Source organism: Leucoraja erinacea, chromosome 5 (assembly GCF_028641065.1).
Source record: "Leucoraja erinacea ecotype New England chromosome 5, Leri_hhj_1, whole genome shotgun sequence".
Taxonomy (NCBI): Eukaryota; Metazoa; Chordata; class Chondrichthyes; order Rajiformes; family Rajidae; genus Leucoraja; species Leucoraja erinaceus.
The window spans coordinates 93,706,885-93,734,204 of record NC_073381.1 but is presented as its reverse complement, the minus strand read 5'-3'; the positions used below and the strand labels follow the sequence as shown (position 1 = coordinate 93,734,204).

Genomic DNA, 27,320 nt, shown 5'->3' with positions numbered 1-27,320 from the left:
TAGTTGAGGCTGGGACTATACCAACATTTAAGAAACGGTTAGACAGGTACATGAAAACACAGGTTTAGAGGGGTATGGGCCAAATGCTGGCAGGTGGGACAAGTGTAGCTGGGGCATGTTGGTGGGTGTGGGTAAATTGGGCTGAAGGGCCTGTTTCCACACTGTATCACTCTATGACTCTATAACACGGAATTTGGCATGTTTATTTTTGTCTTTTGCACTGCTGTTGTACTCATGTGACTGGGTAGATCACAAAACACCATTTTTCACTTTATCTTGGTACACATGACAAGAAAACTAATACCAATACCATTCACTTAACAATTTTCATTGCTGGTGTGTGGAAATCATTGGCGCAGGCAGGTGAAAGATAGTCGATTCTCATCCCTCAATGAAATTGGAGAACCAGATGGGCTTGATAATCTGAGTGTTGCACAGTGACAATTACTGATACCAGCTCAAATCATTCACCAGCTATTAGTATAACGACATTGAAAAGACACTTTTACAGGTACATGTACAGAAAAGGTTTAGAGGGATAAGGACCAAATGCAGGCAGGTGGGGCTAGTGTGGATGGGGCATCTTGGTCAGCCTGGATGGGTTGGGCTGAAGGGCCTATTTCTGTGCTGTATGACTCCCTATGACTATGCTCAAAGTTTCTCAGCTGTCACACTGGGATTTGCACACATGTCTTTCAATCATTAGCTGCATCTCTGGATTAGTAACAGGCATACAACTGCTACACTTCTGTTCTGGTGCAGGCAAGAGAAATTTAAAGTAAAAGATGATTGGCTCTCAGAATCTGATGTTGGATCTTTTCGGTCTGGTAATGATTGAAATCCTGACCACATTAAGCACAATGAAAGATGGATGATGTTCATCCTGAAAGGTCATTCCTTGAACTGTAGGAATGGGAGCTGGAGATATGGTCTTAGGTACAAGGTCTGGATGTCAGTGCTGAAGCATTTCCATGGTGGATGCAACGTTATGTGGTGGGGAATCTGTAGGGATGCTGCTTCAAGAAGAGAAAATGTTGCAAAAGTTCAGTAGGTCGGGCAACTTCAATGGAAAGGGAATTAGTTATCATTTCAGGTCCGACGCCCTTTATCAGATGTAAGGCATTTTGATGTGATCAACAAACTTACCCAACAATCCATCTAAATGTATGTTGAGGTCATTTACATATATCACAAACAACAGTGGACCTAGCACAGATCCTGTGGAATCTCGTGTTCAAGAAGGAACTGCAGATGCTGGAAGATCGAAGGCACACAAAAATGCTGGAGAAACTCAGCGGGTGCAGCAGCATCTATGGAGCGAAGGAAATAGGCGACGTTTCAGGCCGAAACCCTTCTTCAGACTGATCAGACTGATTCCTGTGGAATCTCCACTGGTCACAGTCCTCCAGCCACAATATCTTCCTTCCACCACCACCCCTCCGTCTTCTATGAATAAACCAGTTCTGAATGCATACGACCAGGTTATCGTGAATCTCGTACATCTTAATCTTTTGGATCGGCCTACCATGAGGAACCTTATCAAAAGCCTTACTAAAAACCCTGTATACAACATTTACCGCACATTCACCAGCTGGTCTTTAAACGACTCCGGCATGTCATCTGTGGACATACTCAAAAAGAACAGAATAAGTCCAAGTTCAAGTTCAAGTGAGTTTATTATCATGTGTCCCTGAGAGGACAATGCAATTCTTGCTTTGCTTCAGCACACAGAACATAGTAGGCATTTACTACAAAACAGATCAGTGTGCCTTATGTTTCTGTGTTCTGGGCCTGCATTCCTTGGGGTTTGGTATGAGGGGTGGGATGCAAGCAGAAGCCTCCACGTGGTGCATCCCGGGCGATGCTGATGACAGACACTGTACCACAGTGACTGACTAAAGTAGCCAATTCTGCAACCACCGACCGTCAACCGTCACTGACCGACCGGAAAGACGTGATATAGAAGATGGCCGGACACGAGGAAGAAGAAGGTATGAGGGGTAACCATATTTAAACATGATTGAACATTATTTATCCCAGGAGGGAAATTGGTCTGCCAACAGTCATAAAACACAACAAGATCCATGAAACATGAAATTAGTGTGACCAGTGGAAAGCCCAGGATTTGGGGTGTGCAAAGATTGGGAAGGGGGGAGGGTGAAGAGAAGTCAGTCTACCCCCACACCAGAAGGGGGAGGAGTTGTACAGTTTAATAGCCATAGGGGAAAAAAATCTTGCATCTTGGTGGAACCAGTCTGTTGCTGCAGGTGCTCTCAGGTTGATCAGTCTGAAGAAAGGTCTCGACGCGAAATGTAACCCATTCCTTCTCTCCAGAGATGCTGCCTGTCCCACTGAGTTACTCCAGCATTTTGTGTCTATATTCGATTTAAACCAGCATCTGCAGATATTTCATACATCTTCTGAGACATCCTCAGCAGGTATAGTACCTCTGCACCTGAAATGTTAGTTGGCAGCACTGCAATAATCCACATACAGTAGAAGACCAAACAGAGTACTGGGAAGGTTAAAGTGTGTCTTTTTGTCAAATGGATGATCTTTTGGCAGCGGTTAATATTTATCTCAGTGTGGATCCCTGTGAATAATCTGCAGTGCCTTGACGTTTTTGGCAAATGAACAGGCCACGAGGAGATGGGCAATACTCCAGTCCACACCACAGCCTCCTTGAAGGCAGCATGTGCAGGGAGTGAGGCCCTGACCGCATGTGGAGGATCTGAGAGTTTGGGGAGCAAGGTATTCACACTTTGACCCAGCAATCTCCTTCTCTCTGGTGACATTGGTTTTGCCATTGCTATGAAAGGCATCTGAAGCTTTGACTGTTGAGTCTATGATGCCTCTGCCAGCAGCAGGCTCTGTAGCAATTTGAAGCATTTGTGAGTGATAGCAAGCGGTTCTACAGACTGTAGGTGCAGGGTAGTGACGTGACACTTCCACCACCTTTGGTGTTGTTTTATTCACTAGTGGCATAGGTTATTGATCATTATGTAAGTGCAGCAGAGGGATGCTGAGTGTATAATGCGTGAGATAAGTGGCTTTTAGTACTTGTCTAAAGTGACACATGCGTGCTTTTTAAATTCCTGCCCTGAAACCCGCACCTTCGCATCTCCATCAGGCAAGTAATTTTAGGATCTATTTAAAGAAAGTAAGTCAGCATTTTGCAAGCAAAGGTGTGCAGGGAGAAACAATTCCCCAAATCCTCATCAACCCCAAGACCAGAGCATTAACACGTAGCAGCCATCACCTTCACATTAGCATTATTGGAATCAAGGGGAAAGGACCAAGGTGGGCAACAGCACAAGGGAACACAGTGCCAGTCACAGGGAGGAGAAAGGAGTATGCAGAGGGTGGGGAGGTAGCATTAATGGACCATCACAAGAGGAGGTGTCACTGACAGTCCCTAGGCTCCTATTCCTCTATCAGTTTAGTTTATTGGCACCTGCACCGGATTACAGTGCAAAGCTTTTGTTGCATGTTATCTAGTTAGGGGAAAGACAATACATGATTACAACCCAGCCATTTACAGTGTATAGATACTTGATAAGGGAGTAATGTTTAGTGAAAGGTAAAGCCAGTAAAGTCCGATCAAGGATAGTCCAAGGGTCAGCAATGAGGTAGACGGTTGTTCAGGTCTGATCTCTGGTTGTGGTGGGATGATTCAGTCGTCTGGTAAAAGCTGGGAAGAAACTGTCCCTGAATCTGGAGGTGTGCGTTTTCACACTTCTACATCTTTTGCCCGATGGGGCAAGGAAGAAGCGGGAGTGTCCAGGGTCTGTCTTGTCCTTGGATTATGCTGCTGGCCTTGCCATGGCAGCCTCAAGTATAAATGGAAACAATAGAAGGGAGGTTGGTTTGCGTGATGGTCTGGGTTGCGTCCACAATTCGCTGCAATTTCTTGCGCTCTTGGACGGAGCTGTTCCAAGTATGGCGCATCCTGATAAAATGCTTTTATGGCATATCTGTAGAGGTTGGTGAGAGTTGGAGGGAGCTTGCCAAACGTCCTAAGCCTTCTAAGGAAGTAGAGACATTGGTGTACTTTCTTGGTTGTTGCTTCTATATGGGTGGTTCAGGAAAAGTAGTGGGATATATTGACTCAGAGGAAGTTGTTGAAGATATTGACTCAGAAGTTTTCACCCATCTCTACTTCGGCACCGTCAATGCAAAATGAGGTTTGTGTACTGCGTTTCTTCATGAAGTCAATCATTAACTCCTTTGTCTTGCAGACATTGAGGGAAAGGTTGTTGTCTCAACACCAGGACACAAGGTTCTCAAACTCCTTCCTGTACTCCGTCGCATCATTGTTTGATATCCGGCTCACAATGGTGGTGTTGTCTGAATTTGTAAATTGAATTAGATTTGTACATGGCTGCACAGTCGTAGGTGTACAAGGAGTAAAGAAGGGGCTGAGAACACAGCCTTGCAGAGCCCCAGTGTTGAGGAATTCTTGGAGGGTGATTTGTCCCCTATCCTCACTGATTGGGGTCTGTGCGTTATTCGTTATTGCCTAACTGTTGTCCATCTGAGGAAATGCCATCAATCTGAAACATAATTCTGTCTCTCTTCACGATAGTGCCTGACTTTTTATTTATTTATTATGTTCTGTATCATAACAATTTGCCTTTGCGTTGTTTGGTTTTAATTCTGTTGATGTATTGACAATGTGAAGCATCGGCCCTGAGATTTGATTCAGTGTGACAATGGAGGAGGCTGTTATGAGCTGTGAAGCATGAATTAACTGGTTACCCAGACAACCACCAGTTTGACTGAGCGTTTCTATCCCTAGTGGCTGCATTTGTCAGTGGTTGGATGTTTGGGGGACGTAGGGTGTGTCTGATGACGGTTAGAAAGTTAGAAAGAAATAGGTGCAGGAGTAGGTCATTCGGCCCTTCGAGCCAACACCGCCATTCAATATGATCATGGCTGAGCATCTAAAATCAGTACCTCGTTCCTGCTTTTCCCCCATATCCCTTGATTCCTTATGTGTATGAAAGAACTGCAGATGCTGGTTTAAATCAAAGGTAGACTCAAAACGCTGGAGTAACTCAGCGGGGCAGGCAGCATCTCTGGAGAGAAGGAATGGGTGACGTTTCGGGTCGTGACATTTTTTGATTGAAGAAGGGTCTCGACCCAAAACGTCACCCATTCCTTCTCTCCAGAGATGCTGCCTGCCCCGCTGAGTTACTCCAGCATTTAGTGTCTCAGAATGTCGATGTAGCCACTGCACAGCTTCCAGGGGGAAGGACTATATTCTAGGGGGCTGCTGTCTCTCTACACTGAGAACACAAGGAAATAGGAGCAGAGGTATTGTTAACATCTGCAATTTAATTTTATTGTTAATTTGTGCAGTGTTTAAGAACATAAAAAACCAGAGGCAGTAACTCCAGAGACGCTGCCTGTCCCGCTGGGTTACTCCAGCATTTTGTATCTACCTTCCCTTAATTCCTTTAGCCCCAAGAGCTAAATCTAACTCTCTCTTGAAAACATCCAGTGAATTGGCCTGCACTGCCTTCTGTGGCAGAGAATTCCACACATTCGTAACTCTCTGGGTGAAAAAGATGTTCCTCTTCTCAGTCCAAAATGGCCTACCCATTATTCTTAAACTGTGACCCCTGATTCTGGACTCCACCAACATCGGGAACATTTTTCCTGCATCTAGCCTATCCAACCCCTTAAGAATTTGATATGTTTCTATAAGATATCCTATCATCCTTCTAAATTCTGGTTATCAGTGGGGATGAGGAATGAACAGGTTGTGGGCTGTTTCTGAGCATTGTGGAAACACCTCTCTGGCTCCTGAGCCGCAGACAGTTCTCGGGTTACATTACTCAAGGACTCAACTCTTCTTGCCTATGTTCAGCTGCCATAGGTTGGGGAAGATGACATAGATGGAGCAGATTTCAACCATCATGGCTGAAAACCCACATTCTTGGAACAAATTGGCCTGCCCTTGCTCTACCTCAATTTAAACTGGATGTGTTCAAGTTCAAGGTGGACTTAAGTGAGTGCGGTATGTAGTAGAGTTGCTGCCTTACAGCATCAGGGACCTGGGTTCAATCCTGACCACGGGTGCTGTCTGTACGGTGTTTGCAATTTCTCCCTGTGACCACGTGGGTTTTCTCTGAGTGCTCCAGTTTCCATCCACATTCCAAAGATGTAGGTTAATTGGCTTCTGTAAATTGTCCCTAGTGTGTAGGATAGAACTAGTGTACAGGTGATTGCTGGTTGGCACGGACTCGATGGGCCGAAGAGCATGTTTCCACGCTGCATCTCTAAACTAAACCAATGAAAGCACACTCATCTTGGTGCAGACTTTTGAATATTTTGACGGGTAACAATGAAAAATAATTCTTTTTTACTAATATCAGTATGCATTTGAGATTTCCAATATCTGCAGCATTTTACCTTTGCTTTAGCCATTTGTGGCCTCTTGAAAAAGCTTGTGACATTTACAATAAATCAAACCCATTGCATCACTTTCATTCATCAAATTTGAATTAAGCTTGATGGTTATGAATGCCTGTGATCACCCAAGTACAAATCCAGCCCGCAATTTTCGGCCTTAGTTGTGAAGTGCAGACTAAATGGTTCCTTCTTCTCAGTGAGTGATGGGGAAGTTAACTCTGCTGGACATTTCTACAGAGTGTTAGTGTGGTGATCTGAATTAATCCGCTGATTTACAAAAAAAAAGCTACCTAATTATGCATTTGTGCAGTTCGAAACCTGCTAATTGTATTGTGAACTGGAATCTTGGCAACTGCTTATTTTGATCACACTACATCAAACGAATTCAGCAGTCAGAAGCATGGAAATGAGAATGCAAATCATTTTAGGAAACAGGAGCTTAATAAGCCATCGGGAGGTTGACACCAACCAAATCTGTAGAAGGGAGGAGAATGGAGGATGCAATTGTCATCTACTATTAACAACGGTTACAAACAAGACCTTTTCCAATGCTGTCGATGTTATAAGATATCAGATTTCTGTACTTAAATGACAGTATCCTTAATATAATTCTTTAATAAAAACATTAATTTATAATTGCCTTATACTAAAACTATTTCATGATAAAAATGAAAATCAAAACTGATGAGGGTTGCAAACATAGAACATAGATTATTTCTCATTTCATGAATGCTGCCATACCAGCTTTTTATGATTTTGTTTTCCGATTAAACTAATGCCATTTCTGAAATGAGGGTCATAGAGTCATAGAGTAATTCAGCATGGAAACAGGCTCTTCGGTCCATTCATCCATGCTGACCAAGTTGCTTACTTGAACTTGTCCCAATTGCTTGTAAAAGAAGACATAAAGTGCTGGAGTACCTCAGTGGATCAGGTAACATATCTGAAGAACATAACAAGGAGTAATTCGAGTTGGGACCTTTTCTTCTGAAGAGTTCAGACCTGAAATCTCACCTATTATGAATGGCAGGCAGTGACTATTGGGGTACCACAAGGCTCGGTGCTGGGACCGCAGCTATTTACAATATACATTTACAATATACATGGAAGGGATTCAATGCATATGACACTCCAGCCATCCCAGGAATTAACCTTGTAAACCTACGCTGCACTCCCTCAATAGCAAGAAGGTCCTTCCTCAAATTAGGGGACCAAAATTGCACACAATACTCAGTCTGAAGAAGGGTTTCGGCCCGAAACGTCACCTATTTCCTTCATTCCATAGATGCTGCTTCACCCGCTGAGTTTCTCCAGCATTTTTGTGTACCTTCGATCTTCCAGCATCTGCAGTTCCTTCTTGAACACATACTCCAGGTGTGGTTTCACTAGGGCCCTGTACAACTGCAGAAGGACCTCCTTGCTCCTATACTCGACTCTTGTTATAAAGGCCAACATGCCATTCATTTTCTTCACTGCCTGCTGTACCTGCATGCTTACTTTCATAGACTGATGAACAAGGACCCCCAGATCCCATTGTACTTCCCCTTTTGCAAACTTGACGCCATTTAGATAGTAATCTGCCTTCCTGTTTTTGATACCAAACTGGATAACCTCACATTTATCCATATTAGTTACTTGAATTTAAATTCCCGGTTGCTATGGTGGCTTTCAAACTCTAGTTTCTAGGACTGGATGGTAGTGTATTTGGTAGAGATGTTGCTACAAAGCTTCAGAGATCTGGGCTTGATCCTTATCTCCAGTGTTGTCTGTGTGGAGTTTTCCCATTCTTCCTGATTCCCCAGGTTGCAGTGGAGCGAGTGGGGGGGGGGGGGGGGGGGGGGGGGGGGGGGGGGGACTGATCAGGATGTAGAGAGAGTAGAATGGGATAAATGTAAGTGGATACTTATTGGTTGGTGCATAATTAATGGCCTTGAGTCATGGTGGCACAGAGGTAGAGATGCTGCCTTACAATGCCAGAGACCCTGGTTCGATCCTAACTCAAGGTGCTATCTGTACAGAGTTTGGGCTTTCTGCCTGTGATCTGCGTGGTTTTTATTTCCTCCCATGCTCCCTAGGCAAAGTTTGGAGGTTAATTGACTTGGTAAAATTGTAAATAGTCCCTCGTGTAAATGTGCTGGAACCGCCTACAGGTGGAGATGGTGGGCCAAAAGGCCAGTTTCCCTGCTGAATCTCTAAAACTTAACAATCTATTTGCCTGTTGTACGACTCTATCATTGATCCAGAACTTCACTGCCTTTGTGCTAATATATTTATTTTAATGGAACAATTGCCGATGTACAGCTAGAAGTAAAAGGGTTTTCGATGACTAGGAAACTAGGTAAGATTGGATACGGTATAGTTTATCAATTTGCAGTATTTTCTATTTGTGGGAATAATTAGTTGATTTAAAAATATCGTATGTGCGATTAGATATCTGATGGTATAATTTACATGTAATTGTCGCCTCTTCTAAAAATGAGGCATTGTAGTGCAAATGAGCATGAGTGAACTTTTAAACACCATGTACCATGGTCTATGACATGACATATTGCCGTATTATAGCTGCGAAGGCTGGCAGCTCCCGTTGTCAACTGTCCAGTCTGAGTGATAGCATTAGCAGCAATAACAAGACTTGAGGGCATTCATTGAGCTGATGGGTTGTTACCTGTCAGCAATACGGGGTATTTATTGACCAGCAGCAGACTGACCAGGAAGGAATACCGTACGCTGTCTATTGTACGCACAAGACCTTCTTGAATACTTGGCTTCGGTTTAGGAGGTCCGGAAATTATTGGATCAACAAGTCCTGCTAACTGCAATCCTGTTAATATTAAAAAGACCAAAAATTAGCATGGGTTAGGTCAGACATTTTTCAGCTATAAATCAAACCAATTATTTACAGTCAAAACATGATGCCAAATAAATCTCCTCTGCCTGCATGTGATCACTATCCCTCCACTGCATATCCAGGCGCCTAACTAAAAGCCTCTTAAATGCCACTATCATATCTACCTCTAACACCACCCCTGGCAGCTCGTTCCAGCCAGCCCCGATGTCTCAGCAGCCATCAGGCTATAGAAATTACGACTCCAACTAAACTCTGAATGACTTGGTTACACTAAGGACAACGGGCTTTTCTTTGTTTTTGCACTATATTAGATTTTTACTTAATTTACTTTATTTAATATGTTGTCTATCGCCCACTGTCTACAAAGCCATGTTGAGTATCCCTAATTAGCCCATTCTCTTCTAATTGTGAGCAAATCCTATGCCTAAGAATCCTGTCGAATAGCTTCCCTACCACTGATGTGAGGTTTACAACTTCCTGGATTATCTCTACTGTCCTTCTTTAACAACGGAACAACATTGGCCATTCTCCAGTTCTCTGGGACTTGCATGTGGCTAGTGAGGATGCAACAATCTTTATCAAGGCCTCTGCAATCTCCTCCCTTGTCCCTCTCAATAACCTGACAGATTCCATCGGGCCCTGGGGATTTGTACACTTTAATGCTCACGTAGAAACCCAACACCATTTCCTTTAAACTGCTGCAACATATTAGTATATACCACACTGACAATATGGACTTTCTCACCGCCTGGCCCCAGGTGGTCAAGATTGGGAGAAATACCTCCAATCCCCTCACCCTGAACCCCCAGGGTTGCATCCTTAGCCCCCTACTGTACACCCTGTACACACATGACTGTGTGGCCAGGTTCAGCTCCAACTCCATCATCAACTTTGCTGAGGACATTGTGGTGGTGGGCCTGATCTCGGATAACGCCGAGAAGGCCTACCGGAATGAGGAGGCTGATCTGGCACTCTGGTGTCAGGACAACAGCCTCCTCTTGAATGTCACAAAAACTAAGGAGCTGATTGTGGACTTTAGAAGGACTCAACATCCGAGGACGTACACGCCACTGGAGATAAACGGGACTACTGTGGATAGGGTGAGCAGCTTTAAATACCTGGGAGTCCACATCACAGAGGATCTGACGTGGACAACACACGCTGCCGCACTGGTGAGTAAGGCAAGGCAGCGCCTTTACCAACTCAGGCAGCTGAGGAAATACTCTCTGAGGATCCTTTGGTGCTTCTACTCTGGGGCTTTAGAAAGGATCTTGTCCAGCAACATCTCATTCTGGTTTGGGAACAGCTCTGGCCAGGGCAGGAAGGCTCTGCAGAGAGTAGTGCATTCAACCGAACGCACTATGGGAACTACACTCACCCCCCTGCAAGACCTATACACCAGGAGGTGTAGATCTAGAGCAAGCAACATAATGAGGGACCCCTACCACCCCAGCAATGGACTGTTCCAGCTGCTACGGTCAGGCAAACGCCTCCGCTGTCATGCTGTGCAAACAGAGAGAATGAGACGGAGTTTCTTCCCACAGGCCATCAGGACTGTAAACTCTTATCTCACCAGGGACTAACTTACTGTTGTGTTGTGTCTATTTTGTTTCTAAAATGTAAATAGTGGTTCTGTTCTGTTGTTTTTGCACAATCCGCAGGCATTGCTACTTTCATTTCACGGAACATCTTGTATGTGTATGCGACAAATAAAGTTGACTTGGCTTAAACCTTAAAATACACTTATTTTTTGTTTAAGGCCAAATTTACAACCTTTATGGTCATCCGAGGTTCCCTTACCTTGCCATTCTTATATTTCTTCCTTACTGGAACATGCTGGTCCTGAACTTTGATCAATTAGTGTACAAATATCTCCCACATGTCAGATGAGACTTGCCCCATAACAACCACTTCCAATTTACTCATCCTAGCTTCTGGCTAATAATGCTATAATCTGCCTTACCCCAATTTAGTGCCTTCCCCTCAGGTCCAGACTTTCATTATTCGTAACTATCTTAAAACTTATGGAGCTGTGGTCATTCTTCCCAAAATACTCTTCCACTGACATACCAGCCACGTGTGCATGCTTTTTTCCCAGAATGGTCCCTCCTCAAGTTGGACTACTCTTTCAGGAAACCCCTGATAAATTCTGCCCTAACTAAGCCTTTTGCACTGAGTGAAGTTAAAGTCAGTTAAAATCGCCCGCCACAACAACCCCGTTGCTCCTGTATCTTTCTGCAGAGCGATGTCTGGATCTAGACTGTGACAATGATCTCTAGACCATGCCACACATCCAGTTTGTCAAGCCCTGTTTGAATGTTGTACTTGTAGGTATGTTACAAAACCTACCTGAATCGTCATTGGGAATCTGCCCAAAGCCATGTCCGCGATTTTGGCGCTGTTTGGAGGGGGCGGGTTTAAAACGCGATTTACACTAGGCTGTTCTAATCGCAGATGTTCAGCCTAGTAAATCATTAACGAAAAATCGCTGCAAGACCCGGTCGCAAAAGCTATTATTAGTTTTATAGGCCTCGAATAATAGATATAATAGTTTTAAAAGCTCTCTTTCACTCCGCAACCTCTCGCAGCCCCAGGGTTTTATAAAGCAAACAATTAAAGGTATGTACCTTATTTTTACATTAAATGGGGCATGTATATAAAACCCTGTATATAAAATTTTTCTATAGCGAGTAGTTCATTTTGGGCTTTTTATATCCCGCAGTATTTTTCTCAGCATTTGAGGGCACTAATCCAGCGCAATATGAACGATCTAAACCAGCGCGTTCACAGGAACCCACTAGAAAGCCGATTTAAATGGGCATTTATTTACAGCAATTGAACACTAAATTCCTTCCATTTGGCCTAAAATTAATGTAAATTAGATATAAAAATCATGTTATATTGTGAATTATTTGTGAATAATCTTTGGACACTTAGGCTATTTAAGAAATGGATAGATGTTTATATCTAGTAATTGAATTTTGATTAAACATGATTTTCTTTTTTAGTATTTACTATTTGTTTTAGCGTTTAACTTTATAATCTCTACCTTTTTTTCTAAAATTGAAAAATTGAGGAAAAACAACGTGTACAGAGTTGCTTATTGGTTGCAGTCTGAGGAGTATGATGATGCTACTGATTATGATATGCCAATGTACCAGCTAGCAGCTGATCTTCTCCATAAAGACTTGGTCTTTTGCTAGAAATTGTAATTTATTTACCTATCCATAACTGACTTACAGCATATTATACAATAATATTAAAGTTCTGATCTTGAGAATATCACATTTTTTAATTTTCAAGGCAGTCTGGTTGTTTATTACCATTTCTGTCACATCGGTCAATTTTGTAATTAGCTACAATTAGGTAATTAGCTAATTATATGCTTTAATTTCATGTCATCCAAGTAAGATTGTTTTATATTTTTTCAGAATGCTTCAATCTATGATAGGTGAAAATTTCATTCAGTTCTCTTAATTCTTAAGAAAGTTACAGGCTTTTGACTATCCAAGATCACAGCTTTTTTGTAATGTCCATTGAAAATCAATAGGGAACAAGATGCTAATTTCCGAGTATGAAAATGGCCATAACTTTTTTAATACTTGAGATATGAAAGTGAATTTGGTGTCAAATTAAACTTGTTGTTATGCGTTATCTGATGGGGTAAATTGCAGACTTGATTTTTAAAATCTCTGTAACATTGCTAGTACTTGTGAACAAGATCCTCCCTCAGACTGTTAAACAGCTGTACATAACCCATGGCCCAAGGGACAGACTGAACAGACAAGCTGGTTTGGCGTAGGGAGAGAAGGGTTATAAAATCAAACTGGATTTTATCACAATGCGCCAGATTTACATTTATGCTAAACTGCATATTAACACCTCAATTATCAAACACATATGTAGACACACATGCATGTCGAATCTAGTAATCTGGGTTCCAGTTACCTTTTGTAATAAGCGTCTGAGTAGATGGAACTAATTTGGCCCAGGCTTCAAATTTCCCAGTTTGCATATCCACAAAGTATTCAAAGACAGTGGGCTTCTCAGTTGGAAATTTAACCGCTGTAAAAAGATGGCAGTAGAATTAATCTCAGGAATGTATTATTCCCAGAGTCAAGCAATGTGGCTGCAGCCCCCACTACCACTTTAAAGAGACATTGAACAACTTCTCTCCACAGAAAATGTATGAATACCCGCGTATTTCTGTTTTCTTCTACATCCTCTCTCTGAACCCTTTTCCTGTAAATGTTGTCCTCGATGAATTCCCATTTAATCTGATTCCAGAGGTGAGTTTAACTTCAGTTATTCATGCTTCAGTGGGAATTTTATTATACTCTTTTCAGGTTTCAGGTTTTCAATAAAGAAATGAGGAAGCAGGTTGCTGGCTGTCTGTGTGTGGCAATGTTAGAGAGCTGCTCAAATGCTGGTGACCATCACAAAGTGTAGAAGTAACTTGGCAGATTCTAGCAGCATGTTTGGAAGGTTGGATAGTGGCATTTTGGGTCGGGAGCCTTCTTCAGACAGATTGTAGTAGGAGTGGAAATCTGAGAAAGAGGTGGGAGCTGCCCAGTCCATCATTGGCTCTGACCTTCCTTCCATCGAGGGGATTTATCGTAGTCGCTGCCTCAAAAAGGCTGGCAGTATCATCAAAGACCCACACAATCCTGGCCACACACTCATCTCCCTGCTACCTTCAGGTAGAAGGTAAAGGAACCTGAAGACTGCAACAACCAGGTTCAGGAATAGCTACTTCCCCACAGCCATCAGGCTATTAAACCTGGCTCGGACAAAACTCTGATTATTAATAACCACTTTCTGCTATTTGCACTTTATCAGTTTATTTATTCGTGTGTGTATATATTTATATGATGGTATATGGACACATTTATCTGTTTTGTAGTAAATGCCTACTATTTTCTGTGTGCTTAAGCAAGGCAAGAATTTCATTGTCCTATACAGGGACAACTGACAATAAGCTCACTTGAACTTGAGTGGGACAAAGGCTGGCAGGTGTACCCACTCCTATGTGCATCCATTTCCTCCACTAACCAACCCCCTTTCCCCCCCACCCTGTACCCTTCTAACTATTCCCTTCCTCTGGCTTTACTTTTAACTCCTCTTCTCTCCTTATCTGACACATTTTTGTCTACTTTGTCCTTTGTCCACCCATAGATAGATAGATATAGAAATTATTTGCCACACAACCAGTGTCGGTGGTATTTGGGTTGTCAGCAGCGGTACAATAATAAAGAACCCACAACCACAATAAAAATGTAACACAAGCATCCACCACAGCATTCATCACTGTGGTGGAAGGCACAGAACTTGGCCAGTCCTCCTCCATTCTCCCCCATGGTCGGGACCTCCACCCTCCGCAGCCGTTGCTGCGGGCGTCCAGATGGTAAAGGACAAAGTCAAAGTCAAGGTAAGTCCAGGATCGGCTCTTCCCCACCGGAGACCGCGGCTTCAGGCTGGTGTAGGCCGCTGGCCGGCAGTCGAAGATTTAAGGTACCCGCCGCGCCGCAGCATGAAGCACCGCAGACCGCAGGGCCGGCGGTCGAAGCTCCCCTCCAGGGGCGATGGCAAGTCCATGCCGGACCCGCAGTAGAAGACGGCCGCGGGCCGGCAGTGATGGCTTCTTCTTCCCCCGGGTCCCCCACGAGGGATCCTGGGCTGTAGACGCCGTGCCAGCCGGAGCTGTGCAGACCGTGGCTTCAGGCTGCCGGCTGCCCCGGGCCAGCGAAACGGAGCACTTCCCTCCAGCGAGCCCCAGCGAGGGCTCACCCGCTCCACGCCGAGAGTCCACGCTGCGCCCGTCGCTGAAGCCCCGGGCGCGTCTCCAGGAAAGGCCGCGCCGATCCTTGCTGTTAGGCCACGGGGGAGGCGACCTGGAAAAAGTCGCCTCTCCGTGGAAGAGGAGGCCGAAACGGTTTCCCCCTTACCCCCCACACCATCCCCCACACAAAACACACCGAGAAACATCAAAAACATACTTTAAAACATACTAAAAAAATTTAAAAAGTTGCAAAAACTAACGCGCTGCTGACAGGCTGCTGCCACTGCAGCGCCCCCTACTCCATCTGCCAATTAAACCCATCTACCCATCAATTATCAGGCTTTGTCCCACCCCACCTCTTTTCCAGCTTACTACCCCCCCCCCCCCCCCCCCCCCCGACTACAATGTCAGAACAATGGTCCCAACCCAAAAGGCTGCCTATCCATTGCTTCCACAATTGCTGCCTGAGCTAAGTTATTCCAGCATTTTGTGTTTTACTCAAGACTCCAGTATCTGTAGTTTCTCTCCTGGTAGGCATCAGGTTTAGCTGTGATTTCTTGCCCCCTCACCTGGTCAGTAGCTGGTAGAAAAGCTGACTTCTAAAGTTTCGAGGACTCACATAGTGGTGTTTTCCCCGCGAACATCGTTTGGACGAAAGTGTTGAATTCCAATGTGAGCTTGTGAACCATGTCGTCTTTGCTTTGGACGCTGACTCCGATCAGGTCATCGTCGTCGTATTCATCCTCATGTTTCAAGCAGCCACCGACTGCCCAAATAAAGGCAAAGGCGTAGAGCTTTACCAGCAGTGCAGGCAGCTGTTGCGGTTGTTGCTGTATAAACCACTTTGTAGTCCTGCAGTTGGAGGGAACATCAATGGCAACATAATGATTAAAATATTTAAAAGGTCCATCATGGGCAGTGACCTCCCCACCATCGAAGGGTCTATAGGATGCACAGCCTCTAAAGGGCAGTTAGCAGTATCAAGGACCCACCTGTTTCTGCGTTGTATCTCTAAACTAAACTAAAGGCCTAGATCAGGTAAACGGAAACAATCTACTTCCCCAGGAGAGTGATTAGAATCAATGGTAGATATATTAACGAGGAGCTGGGAGATAATGATTTCACACTGTGCCTCAAGGCCATGGAGCTGACTCTCTGAATGGGGGCTGAAGGAGAAACTCAGAGCACACTTACATCATTGTTGGACAAACGTGATGACCCATGATCTGCACGGCCACCAATCCAGAGATGGCAAATTGGGTTAATTCAAACTACATTTTTGGCCAGCATGGACCTGAAGGGTTGAGTGGCCTCATGCCCTGTTATAAATTCCTATGATTTGATGAATATGGTTCACCACCAATACCAGCGATCACCATTGACGCATCTTTAACATGACAACATTTCCAAAACCTTCCAATGGAAAAAATTGATATTTGCTGTAACAGGTATTTCCCGAACACAAATTGAATATAAAATGATTTATGGAATGAGCTACTGGAGGAGGTAGTTGAGGCTGCGACTATTGCAATGTTTAAGAAGCAGTTAGACCTGGATAGGACGGGTTTAGAGGCATATGGGTCAAATGCAGGCAGGTGGGACTTGTGTAGATGAGACATGTTGGTCGGTGTGGGCAGGTTGGGGCAAAGGGCCTGTTTCCACACTGTCTCTATGAACTAGGGTACTTCATTTTTATTACCTGGACTGAATTGATTATAACACAGTTTCAATCAGGAAGAGTACCACTTAAAAGAAAGTGACAGAGAAAAGACAGTCGGGGAAAAATATCAATGTTTGAAGAAAAGCTCTTTAAATGGAACCCTCTCCCAGTAATCCCTCAAAATCCCAGTTTGTCAGTCTCACCGCAGGAGGTCATTTTAAATTGACAAGCAATTGTTTCTAGTGACAAAAAAGACACAAAGCGATGGAATAACTCAGCAGGTCAGTCAGCATCTCTGAAGAACATGGATAAGTAACCTTTTGGGCCAGGGCCCCTTTTCAGATTTTGTGCCTTTTTTAAAAAATAAACTAGCACTCGCAGTTCCTTGTGTCTACACTTCCATTAAAATGTGTGTAATGATACTCTAATACGCAATGTAATATATGGCTTTTAGTATTTTGAGGCTTACAGGAACAAAAATAAACCTCTCTATAATTACAAAACTCTGATCTTGGTTGTGTGTGTGTGTTTGTTTGTTCATAATCACATCTTCTTGAAAAGATGACATGCTAACGGTACAATTTTTACTTATTCCGGTAGAGATTTATCTCTTGGAGTCCAAATTTGCCTTATCTGAAAAATTCATGCTTTATTTCTCGAGTTATTAATGAAAATATTCACAAATCTGAAAAAAACTTTGAAAAAAGTGTATTTCGCTGATGACATCACAATGGATCTACACGCTGTGTTCCACGCGAGTGAAGAACGAGCTCTCAGGTCGGGTCCGTCTCGGGTCGGGTCCCTCTCTCCCCCCTACTTCCCCCTACTCCCCCACTCCCCCACTCCCCCCTCCCCCTTCCCCCCTCCCTACTGATTGGCCACCCATATATTGCCTTCCATCAACACAAACTCATCCACACCAATACTCCTCTCATCTTAATTCACCCTATCCTTTAGATCTGTTACCCTTGTGCTTATAGGCCTACATTGTTCAGCAGCACCTCGGTTTTGAAATTCTTATCTGTAATTGCAAATCGCTCTGTGGTTTCACCCTTACCCATCTCAATAAGATCCTGCACCCCTACTTCCTCTGAGGTATGTGCTCTCCTTCCATTTTGTCTTGTGAGAAAGAGCAGCAGGGTAATGGGGAAATAAGAAGAGGGTACTTGGCATCGGAGGAAAAGCATTGCTAGGTGCTGATATGCATTGGATGGACTGAATGGTTTCCTTTAGTGTCAGTCGGTAAGTAAGTACGTAACTGAGATCAAAGATCGGCCATGAGCTTGTTGAATATCAGAGCAGGCACAGCAACCTTAGTCCTGTTTCCATTTCTTATGCTCTATGACTTGGTGCAATAAGTAGTCAGGCACAGCCCCAGGTGATAGGTGTTGCATAACTACCCCTCAGAAGGGCAAAACAGGACTCTGTAAATCCTTACTTGGGCCCAGAGCTGGACTCCGTCTCTTGTCCACTAGGACCTTCCTCGACGATGATGACTGTGGTGGCCATTTTGGATTTTTGAATCTTTTCGGGAATAATGACTTCTTCTTCAGCGTCACCTTCTGAGGAGGGAAAGACATGAAGGATTAGTGCTCAGATTCTACTTATTCCATTTCTGATGTGGTTGATGAGGCCAATGTACTGACCCTGCCCGGTGGGGTTGGGGGGAAATCAGGAGAGGCTTATTGGGATGGGTGTTGTCGTTGTGGAAATGGTGCACTCCTTGCACCACTTTCACTGAACTTCAAACAGACTCATGGGAATTAGTGTCACCCAAAATGCTCTTTCTTTATTTTGAACAGTCATGAGTCGATGAGAATATGGTCTTATCCTCACTCTCATTACTCCAGCGAGGCTTCATCAGCTTGTATTCCCTCTTTTAATCAAGGTCTTAATCATCCTTTTTATAAACAATCCCAGAATTGAGCTGCGGTTATACAAGTAACTCCTAATACTTCCTCGCAATGAAAGGGTTGAAGGAAAATAATTTTACAGGCAAGTGAGCACCTTTTTGAGTTCCATTTACACTGAGCTAAATGAAACATGATGAGAAATCCATGCTCAGCAATTTATCCATCTGTGATCTTGTGATGTTGTCTGTGAGATAAATATCAGCCAGGACCTGGGGAGAATTTCCCTGGTTTTCTTCACGCTGATGCAGTGGGGAGATTTTTGTGCTACAAGAGAGAATTATTGTGGCAGTGTGGGACTATGCTGGACCATCATCTTGGATTATGCACCTGAGTAGGGTTTGAACCCATAACCTTCTGATTCAAGGCAAGGATCATTTCAACACATCCACATCAGAAGAGGCACAGTCAGGGAGCATTTCCAGTAATGAGTGTGTAGCGGAACCTAGTGGTTAATCTGTGCATGCAGAACCCTCGTCAGAAGTCAGGACTGTCACGTGACATGGTTTTTTTGCGGGGTTTTTAAGAGTTCGTAAGTTTGTTCAGTTGCTAATGCTCTTCGCAACGACAAGAGCTTTAAAATGTTTTCTCTCGACTAAGTGCTTGAGCAGTTCAAGTAACGTTTTGTCAATAAAACCGTTTGCTCTACCCGCTTGGTCTCGCTACAGTTGGTGACCCCGTCAATCAGAATGTTCTTTCGGATCCGCTACTATGGACGCAGCCGCTAACCTCGACGCCAACCTAGTCCAGCAAACGCAGTTTCGCTAAAGCTTCCCATTTTCTGGACGGCTCACGTATGGTTTCAGCAAATTGAGGCCCAATTCCATGTTCGGCACATTATCGCCAACTCAACTAAATATTTCTACGTGGTCGGTGCGCTGGAGCAAGAAACTGCCGGTCGCTTAATTCATTACCTTCAACAACTACAAGAGAACCATTGGAGTCAGCACTTCAAGTGGTCTTACTTAGCACACAGGAACAGGCCCGTTCCCTCTGTGCAGATCATGATTCTGGTCCAACTAATGCCATCTGGCTGTACATCTTCTATAGCTCTCCATTCCCAGATTCTTCATGTCTGTCTGAATGCCTCTTAAATGAATGCTCGATTCCTCACCTCACCCTTGGCAGCACATTCCAGGCACCTACCACTCTCTGCGGATACAAACTTTCCCTGCACATCTGCTTTAACCTAAAACCTCCCATCATAAAGCCATAATCCTGCAGGAGTGAGTATAGTCGCTACTACTGAGGAGAAGGTACTTGGGAAGCTGAAAGGTCTGAAGTCACCTGGACCAGATGGACTGCACCCTAGGGTTCTGAAGGAGATAGATGTAGAGATTGAGGAAGCATTCAAGATTCAAGAATAACTGGAGACAGGAATGATTCAGGAGGACCGGAAAATCTCAAATGTAACAGCACTGTTTAGGAAAGGAGCAAGGGAAGAGAAAGGAAATTATAGGCCAGTTAGTTTGACTACTGTGATTGATAAAATATTAGAGTCCATTATTAAGGATGAGGTTACTTGGAAGCACATGATAAAATAGGTCAAAGTCAGCATGGTTTTGTTAAGGGGAAATCTTGCCTGACATCTGTTTGGAGTTTTTTGAGGAGGTAACAAGCAGGATATACAAAGGCCTGTTAGTGGGTGTTGGTCACTTGTATTTTCAGAAGCCATTTGATAAGATGCCACGCATGAGGCTGCTAAACAAGATAGGATCCCTTGGTATTAGAGAAGATTGGCTGACGGGCAGAAGGCAAAGAGTGTGAATAAAGGAGGCCTTTTTTGGTTGGCTGCAGGTGACTAGCGATGTTCCGCAGGGATCAGTGTTGGGTCTGCTGCCTCACACGTTAAATATTAATAATCTAGATGAGGGAATTGATCACTTGTGGTCAAGTTTACAGACAATACAAAGATAGGTGGTGGGACAGGTAATGTTGAGGAAGCAGGGAGGTTGTAGAAGGACTTGGCAGGTTGGGAGAGTGGGCAAAGAAGTGGCAAATGGAATACAGCATAGCAAAGTGAAAGGACATGCACTTTGGTAGACGGAATAAATGTGCGGACTGCTTTCTAAATAGGGAGAGGATTCAGAAATCGGAGGTGCAGGTTTCCCATTGTAGTAAGGAAGGCAAATGAATCCCTAGCATTCATTTTGAGGGGACTAGAACGTAAAAGCAAGGATAAGCATATATCAGGCGCTTGTGAGGCCACATTTGGAATATTGTGAGCAGTTTTGGATCCCAAATCTGAGGAACGATGTGGTGGCTTTGAAGAGGGTCCAGAGGTTTAAGAGAATTATCCCAGGGAGCATTTGAAGGCTATTGACCTGTACTCGCTGGTGTTTAGAAGGATTAAGGGATCTCAATGAAACCTTCATTAAATGTAAGGCCAAGATAAAGTGGACGTGGAAAGGATTTTTCCAGTAATGGGAGAATCTAGAGGACCCAACCTCTGAATAAATGAAAGGATGAATGCTTTAATATCACATGTGACAAGTCACAGTAAAATTATTTATTTTACATACCCATGGTATGCAAAGAGTCATGACACAAATGGTGCCGACAAAGTAACAAATTATTCTGCAGCTGGTCTTCCTTTGTTTCAGCCCCCATCCCCAACCCCATCCTCTCCCCCTCCCTCACACCAGGTCCACCACTGTCCCACCTCCCAGCGGTTCCCCTTCAAAATGGAGATGAGGAGGAATTTCTTTAGCCGAAGGGTGATGAATCTGTGAAATTCATTGCCACAGATAGCTGTGGAGGCCAAGACATTGGGTATTGTTAAGACAGAGATTGGTAGGCTCTTGATTATGAAATATGTTAAAAGTTATGAGCAGAAGACAAGAGAACGTGGTGAGAGGGAAAGATAAATTAGCCATGATTGAATTGAAGAGTAGACTCGATGGACTGAATGGCCTATTTCTGCTCCCATGTCTTATGGTCTCTAGTCTTTGACATTTTCACCCTGGAAATAGACTGACTGACTACCCTATCATAATTTTAGAGACTTCTATCAGGTCACCCCACCATTCATTGCTTCAGAGAAAGAGTTCTAACTTTGTCTAACCTCTCCATACAACTAATACCCTCTAATCCAGGCAGTATCCTGGTGAATCTCTTTTGAAGCGAATGGCATGTTGGCTTTCATAACAAGAGGAGTTGAGTATAGGAGGAAAGAGGTCCTTCTGCAGTTGTACAGGGCCCTAGTGACACCACACCTGGAGTATTGTGTGCGGTTTTGGTCCTCTAATTTGAGGAAGGACATTCTTGCTATTGAGGGAGTGCAGCGTAGATTCACAAGATTAATTCCAGGGATTGCAGGACTATCATATGCTGAAAGAATGGAGCGGCTGGGCTTGTATACTCTGGAATTTAGAAGGATGAGAGGCTATCTTATTGAAACATATAAGATTATTAAGGGTTTGGACACGCAAGAGGCAGGAAACATGTTCCCGAGGTTGTGGGAGTCCAGAACTAGGGGCCACAGTTTAAGAATAAGGGGTAAGGCATTTAGAATGGAGGTGAGGAAACACATTTTCGCACAGAGTTGTGAGTCTGTGGAATGCTCTGTCTCTGTGGAGGCCGTTTCTCTGGAGACTTTCAAGAGACAGCTTGATAGGGCACTTAAAAATAGCGGAGTCAGGGGATATGGGGAGAAGCCAGGAATGGGATAATGATTGTGGATGATCAGCCATGATCACATTGAATGGTAGTGCTGGCTCGAAGGGCCGAATGGCCTACTCCTGCACCTATAGTCTATTGAACACTCTCCAAAGTCTTCACATTCTTCCTGTGTGACGTAGCAACCAAAGTTTTATAAAGCTGCAACATGACTTTCAATTTAAAGTGGTAGAGTCATGATAGTGTGTGCCGGGGTTAGAGATTGCATTGTCACTCTGGAACCTACTGCAAACCCTTCTCTCTGCTGGAATTCATACACCGATGACTTGCCATGGCTCAGTGTAGGGGGAATTCCCATGAGGGCCAATATTGGATGAACTGGGACATGCAGAGTAGCTGCTCAGAGCTGAGTCGTGGAGTTCTGTCTGTTCACACCAGGGAGAAGTGAGTGACTGCCCCACACCCCCCATGCTGGTCAGTGTGTGGCCCTAAGCCCCACACATCAGCATTGAGGACACTTGATTATTGACAGTTTTGTAACCCAGTCCTATTGTCGTAGCTGGACATCTACTCCGAGGCCAATCTTCAGTGGTGGATCCATGCCCCCAATCAGCTCAAATGCCATGAGGAGGATCACTCACCAATTCCAAATCCGCCATTCGTGCTCATAAAGTCCAGAAACGCTTGGAGAATGCGGCAAAGAGTCATCGTGATGCCCAGCTCCGGAATGCCAAATGGGCACATTTTCTGCCATTTCCTCACAAACTGCAGACCTTCCGTCATGCTTTTGTTGAAGAGCACCTGCAAGAATTCCCTGCTACTTCGAGGCAGCTTGCTGGGGAGATTTGCCAGCCAGGTCTTCACATATGGTCTCCAGCCAAGATCATGTGGGTCCTGTTGTGAAAATAACAGATATTAATAATACTACCTAGTCATTCCCTCTTCTCCCTTCTCCTTTGGGCAGCAGATGCAAAAGCTTGAAAAAATATAACACCAGATTCAGGAACAGCTTCTTGCCCACTATTATGAGAATACTGAATGGTTCTCCCATAATCTATGGGTGTCGTCCCCATATCCCAACTCACCTCATTGCAGTCCTTGCACTTTGTTTCATCTGCACTTTATCTGTAACCATAACACTATATTCTGCACTCTGGTATGTTTCTCCTGTTGCACTTGCGCGTAGCTTGGTTTAACTCATGCATGGTATGGTTTAACTCATGAATGGTATGCTTTAACTGATTGCCACTCATCTATCTATCTTTACATAACTAAAACACTGATCTTGTTATCTTCCTGTTTGGCGGTCTTTCTATTTGCGGAAAAACGGTTCGCGATAGTGCTACGATTTTTCGCCAGTTCACTCACCGTTCTACTGTGCTGCAAGTGCACCAAGTTTCAATAGTTGCAGGAGTAGGCAATTCGGCCCTTTGAGCCAGCACCGCCATTCAATGTGATCATGGCTGATCATCCCCAATCAGTACCCCGTTCCTGCCTTCTCCCCATATCCCCTGACTCTGCTATCTTTAAGAGCCCTATCTAGCTGTCTCTTGAAAGTATCCAGAGAACCGGCCTCCACCGCCCTCTGAGGCAGAGAATCGTTCCAATCGGTTGAAGGATGTAAAAGTTAGCAAGGTTTAAAAATTTAAAAAACCGCGCATGCGCAGATCAATCTCTTCTCCTGCTAGTCGACGCCACGCGGATTAGTTTCTTCCCCTGTCACTCCCCGGGACGGTCCCCCCTTCCTACACCATTGCGTCTTTACTGGAGCTGAGGGTGGCCGGCGGACTCTCGGTGGGACCCGAAACAGCCCCGCCCTAAGAAGCCCCTCCCCAAGCAGCAGCCCCGCCCTAAGCAGCAGCCCAGCCCCGCCCCTCCCCAAGAAGCTCCGCCCCGCAGCCCCCCCCAGCAGCCCCCCCCCTAAGAGCAGCCCAGCCCCAAGCCCAAGAAGAAGCTCCGCCCCCAGCAGCCCCGCCCCAAGTAGCCACGCCCCAAGCAGCCCCACCCCACCCCCCCCAAGCAGCCCCGCCCCAAGAAGCTCCGCCCCAGCAGCCCCGCCCCAAGAAGCCCCGCCCCAAGCAGCCCGGCCCAAGAACCAGGCCGAACCCAGAGTCGGAGATGTCGCCAAACGGAAAGCGGAAACGCCTATCCCCGTGGAGGAGAACGACCAGCGCCCAGCGCCCGCTGTGAGTCCCTATCACACCGCCAATTCCAGCCATTACCCCTCCGGTCCCCTTCGTTGGCTTCTCGCCCCTCCCCCGTGATGCCCCCCTCTCCCCCATGGCTCTTCCCGAGCTCACTCCCTGCCTTCCACACACCCCTCTCCCCCACAAGTCCCCTTGCCCATACCACACACACACACACACACAGCCCCCTGCCCACAAACCCCCTCGCTTCACAGACCAACCCCCCCACAAACCCCCCTCACCCTCCACACACCCCTCTCCCCACACACCCATCCCCCCAACCTCCCCCCACACACCCCCCCCCCCCACAACCACCCCTCTCCCCCAACCCCCCCTCCCACAACTCCCCCTCCCCCCACACCCCGCCGTCCCACACCCCCCCCCGCTCACACCCCTTTGCCCCACGCACCCCTTCCCCCCACAACCTCTCCACCCACACACACACACGCACACACACACACACACCCCTCGCACACACACACCCTCCCCCACACACACACACACACCCAGGGGAACGGGTGAGTGGTGGAATATTGTGTTGGGGAATGGGTTGCGTTGGGGGACCAGGCCTCCCGTGTGACTGGGAGCCACTTAGTCTAGTTGCCAATACCATCAGGGATACCCCATTTGTAGGTATGTTACAAAACCTACCTGAATCGTGGCTGAGCATCTGCCCCACCCCGTGTGTGTGATTTTGGCACTGTTTAGAGGGGGCGGGTTTAAAACGCGATTTTTACTAGGCTGTTGCAATCGAAAATGTTCAGCCTAGTAAATCATTAACGGAAAATCGCTGAAAGACCCCGTCGCAAAAGGTATTATTAGTTTTTATGGCCTTGTAAAATAGTTAGAGTAATTTAAAAATCACTCTCTAAACTCGCAACCTCTCGCAGCCCCAGGGTTTTATAAAGCAAACAATTAAAGGTATGTACCTTATTTTTACATTAAATGGGGCATGTATATAACCCTGTTATTAAAGTTTTCTATAGCGAGTAGCTCATTTTGGGCTCTTTATATCCCGCAGTATTTTTCTGGGCATTTGAGGGCATAAATCTAGCGAAATGTGAACGTTCTAAACCAGCGCGTTCCACATGAACACACTAGAAAGCCGATTTAAATTGACTTTAATTTACAGCAATTGAACACTAAATTCCTTCCATTTGGCCTATAAATTGATGTAAATGAGATTTAAAAATCATGTTTTATTGTGAATTATTTGTGAATATTATTTGGACACTTAGGCTATTTAAAAATGTTAATCATTTATTAAGAAATGGATAGATGTTTAGATCTAGTAAATTGAAGTTTGAAATTAGCTACAATTGGGTAACTAACTAATTATATGCTTTAATTTCAGGTCATCCAAGTAAGATTATTTTATATTTGTTTCAGAATGGTTCAATCTATGATAACTGAAAATTTCATTCAGTTCTCTTAATTTTTAAGAAGGTTATGTGCTTTTGACTGTCCACGATCACAGCTTTTTTGTTATGTCCATAGAAAATCAATAGGGAACAAGATGCTAATTTCCGAGTATGAAAATGGCCATAACCTTTTTATTACTTGAGATATGAAAGTGAATTAGGTGTCAAATTAAACTTATTGTTATGCTTTATCTGATGGGATAAATTGCAAACTTGATTTTTTAAATCTCAAAATTTTGTAACATTGCTACCATTTGTAACTTTCACTGTTTAGCAAACATATACATACAAGGCCTGTGTTGCAGCTTTGTCAGGCTTAGCACCTCATCATTTTTAAGTATGGCTTGTATTGCTCCCATAGGAGCTCTCTCGTCCCAGGAGTTAGCCAAGGGGATCATCTTTGGTCTATCCCCAATGCTACTATATGTTTTCTTAGGTAAGGGGCCCAAAACTGTGCACAGTAATCCAGGTCACCAACATACTGTACAATTGTGACAACACTTTCCAATTTCCAAAACCTATCCCCTCCACAATAAAGACCAAGCAAAATAAAGAATTAAATGGCTGCAAGTAGATGCAGTCTGCTGTTCCAATTCTGGTAGTGATGAAATGTGATCTGGGTGCAGATGATATCTTACCATATAGACCATGGCACACCTGCTAATTGTGGCAGGGCTGGCTTGGGAAAGACAGTCCACCTCAAACAGGAGTCTCATGCTAGGCGGCACACTGATGCGCTCCCCGTTAGACAGGCACAGAATCTTTGTATCATCTAGCACCGTGTTGAGGTTTTCAATCCAAACCGTGTCCACCGGGCCATCCATAATGATCCACCGCCAATTGGTTATCAGCGTCATATCTGAGTGGTACAGAAGAGGGCAGACTATACAAAACTGCAGAGGTTGATAGATTATTAGATATTTGGGGGGATCAAGGGACATGGGGTTAGTGTAGAAACATGGCGATGGGTTAAAGACCAGCCATGATTTTACTAAATGAATAGCAGGCATGAGAGGCCAAATGACTAACTGCTTCTATTTCTTATGAAGCATATTTTTAATATTAATTTTTCGGCCCTAATGGTCCAATGATGCTCATCGGGAATGAAATCTAACTGAAGCAAATTGATGCAGTCACAGCACGAACTTGAAAACTCCACACTGACGGTGCCTGAGATCAGGATCATACCCAGATCCCTGGCGCTGTGAGGCAGCAGTTCTAGCTGCTGTGCCTCTGTGCTGCTGTTGCTGGGTATTTCAGATTGCTACATATGCAGTATTTTAGTCATAGTCATACAGCACGGAACAGGCCCTTAAGCCCAACTCATCCAAGGTGACCAAGATGCCCCATCTAAGCTTGTCTCATTTGCCCATGTTTGGCCCATATCCCTCTAAATCTTTATTATCCATGTACCTGACCAATTGTCCTCTAAATGCTGTTATAGTGTCTGCCTCAACTACCTCCTCTAGCAGTTCGTTCCA

General features: G+C 44.7%; 1 protein-coding gene across 1 annotated transcript in view; it reads right to left on the bottom strand.

Moving 5' to 3' along the window:
* Window positions 1–27,320, bottom strand: part of LOC129697686 (dynein axonemal heavy chain 6-like) — a 415,092-nt gene that overhangs the window by 138,436 nt on the left and 249,336 nt on the right. Inside the window, exons 39-44 of the mRNA XM_055636395.1 lie at window positions 26,478–26,698; window positions 22,874–23,126; window positions 18,143–18,266; window positions 15,664–15,896; window positions 13,214–13,330; window positions 9,083–9,238 (exon numbers count right to left, since the gene is read on the bottom strand). Of these exons, the coding sequence (XP_055492370.1) occupies window positions 9,083–9,238; window positions 13,214–13,330; window positions 15,664–15,896; window positions 18,143–18,266; window positions 22,874–23,126; window positions 26,478–26,698 (1,104 nt within the window). The remainder of the gene's footprint in view (window positions 1–9,082; window positions 9,239–13,213; window positions 13,331–15,663; window positions 15,897–18,142; window positions 18,267–22,873; window positions 23,127–26,477; window positions 26,699–27,320) is intronic.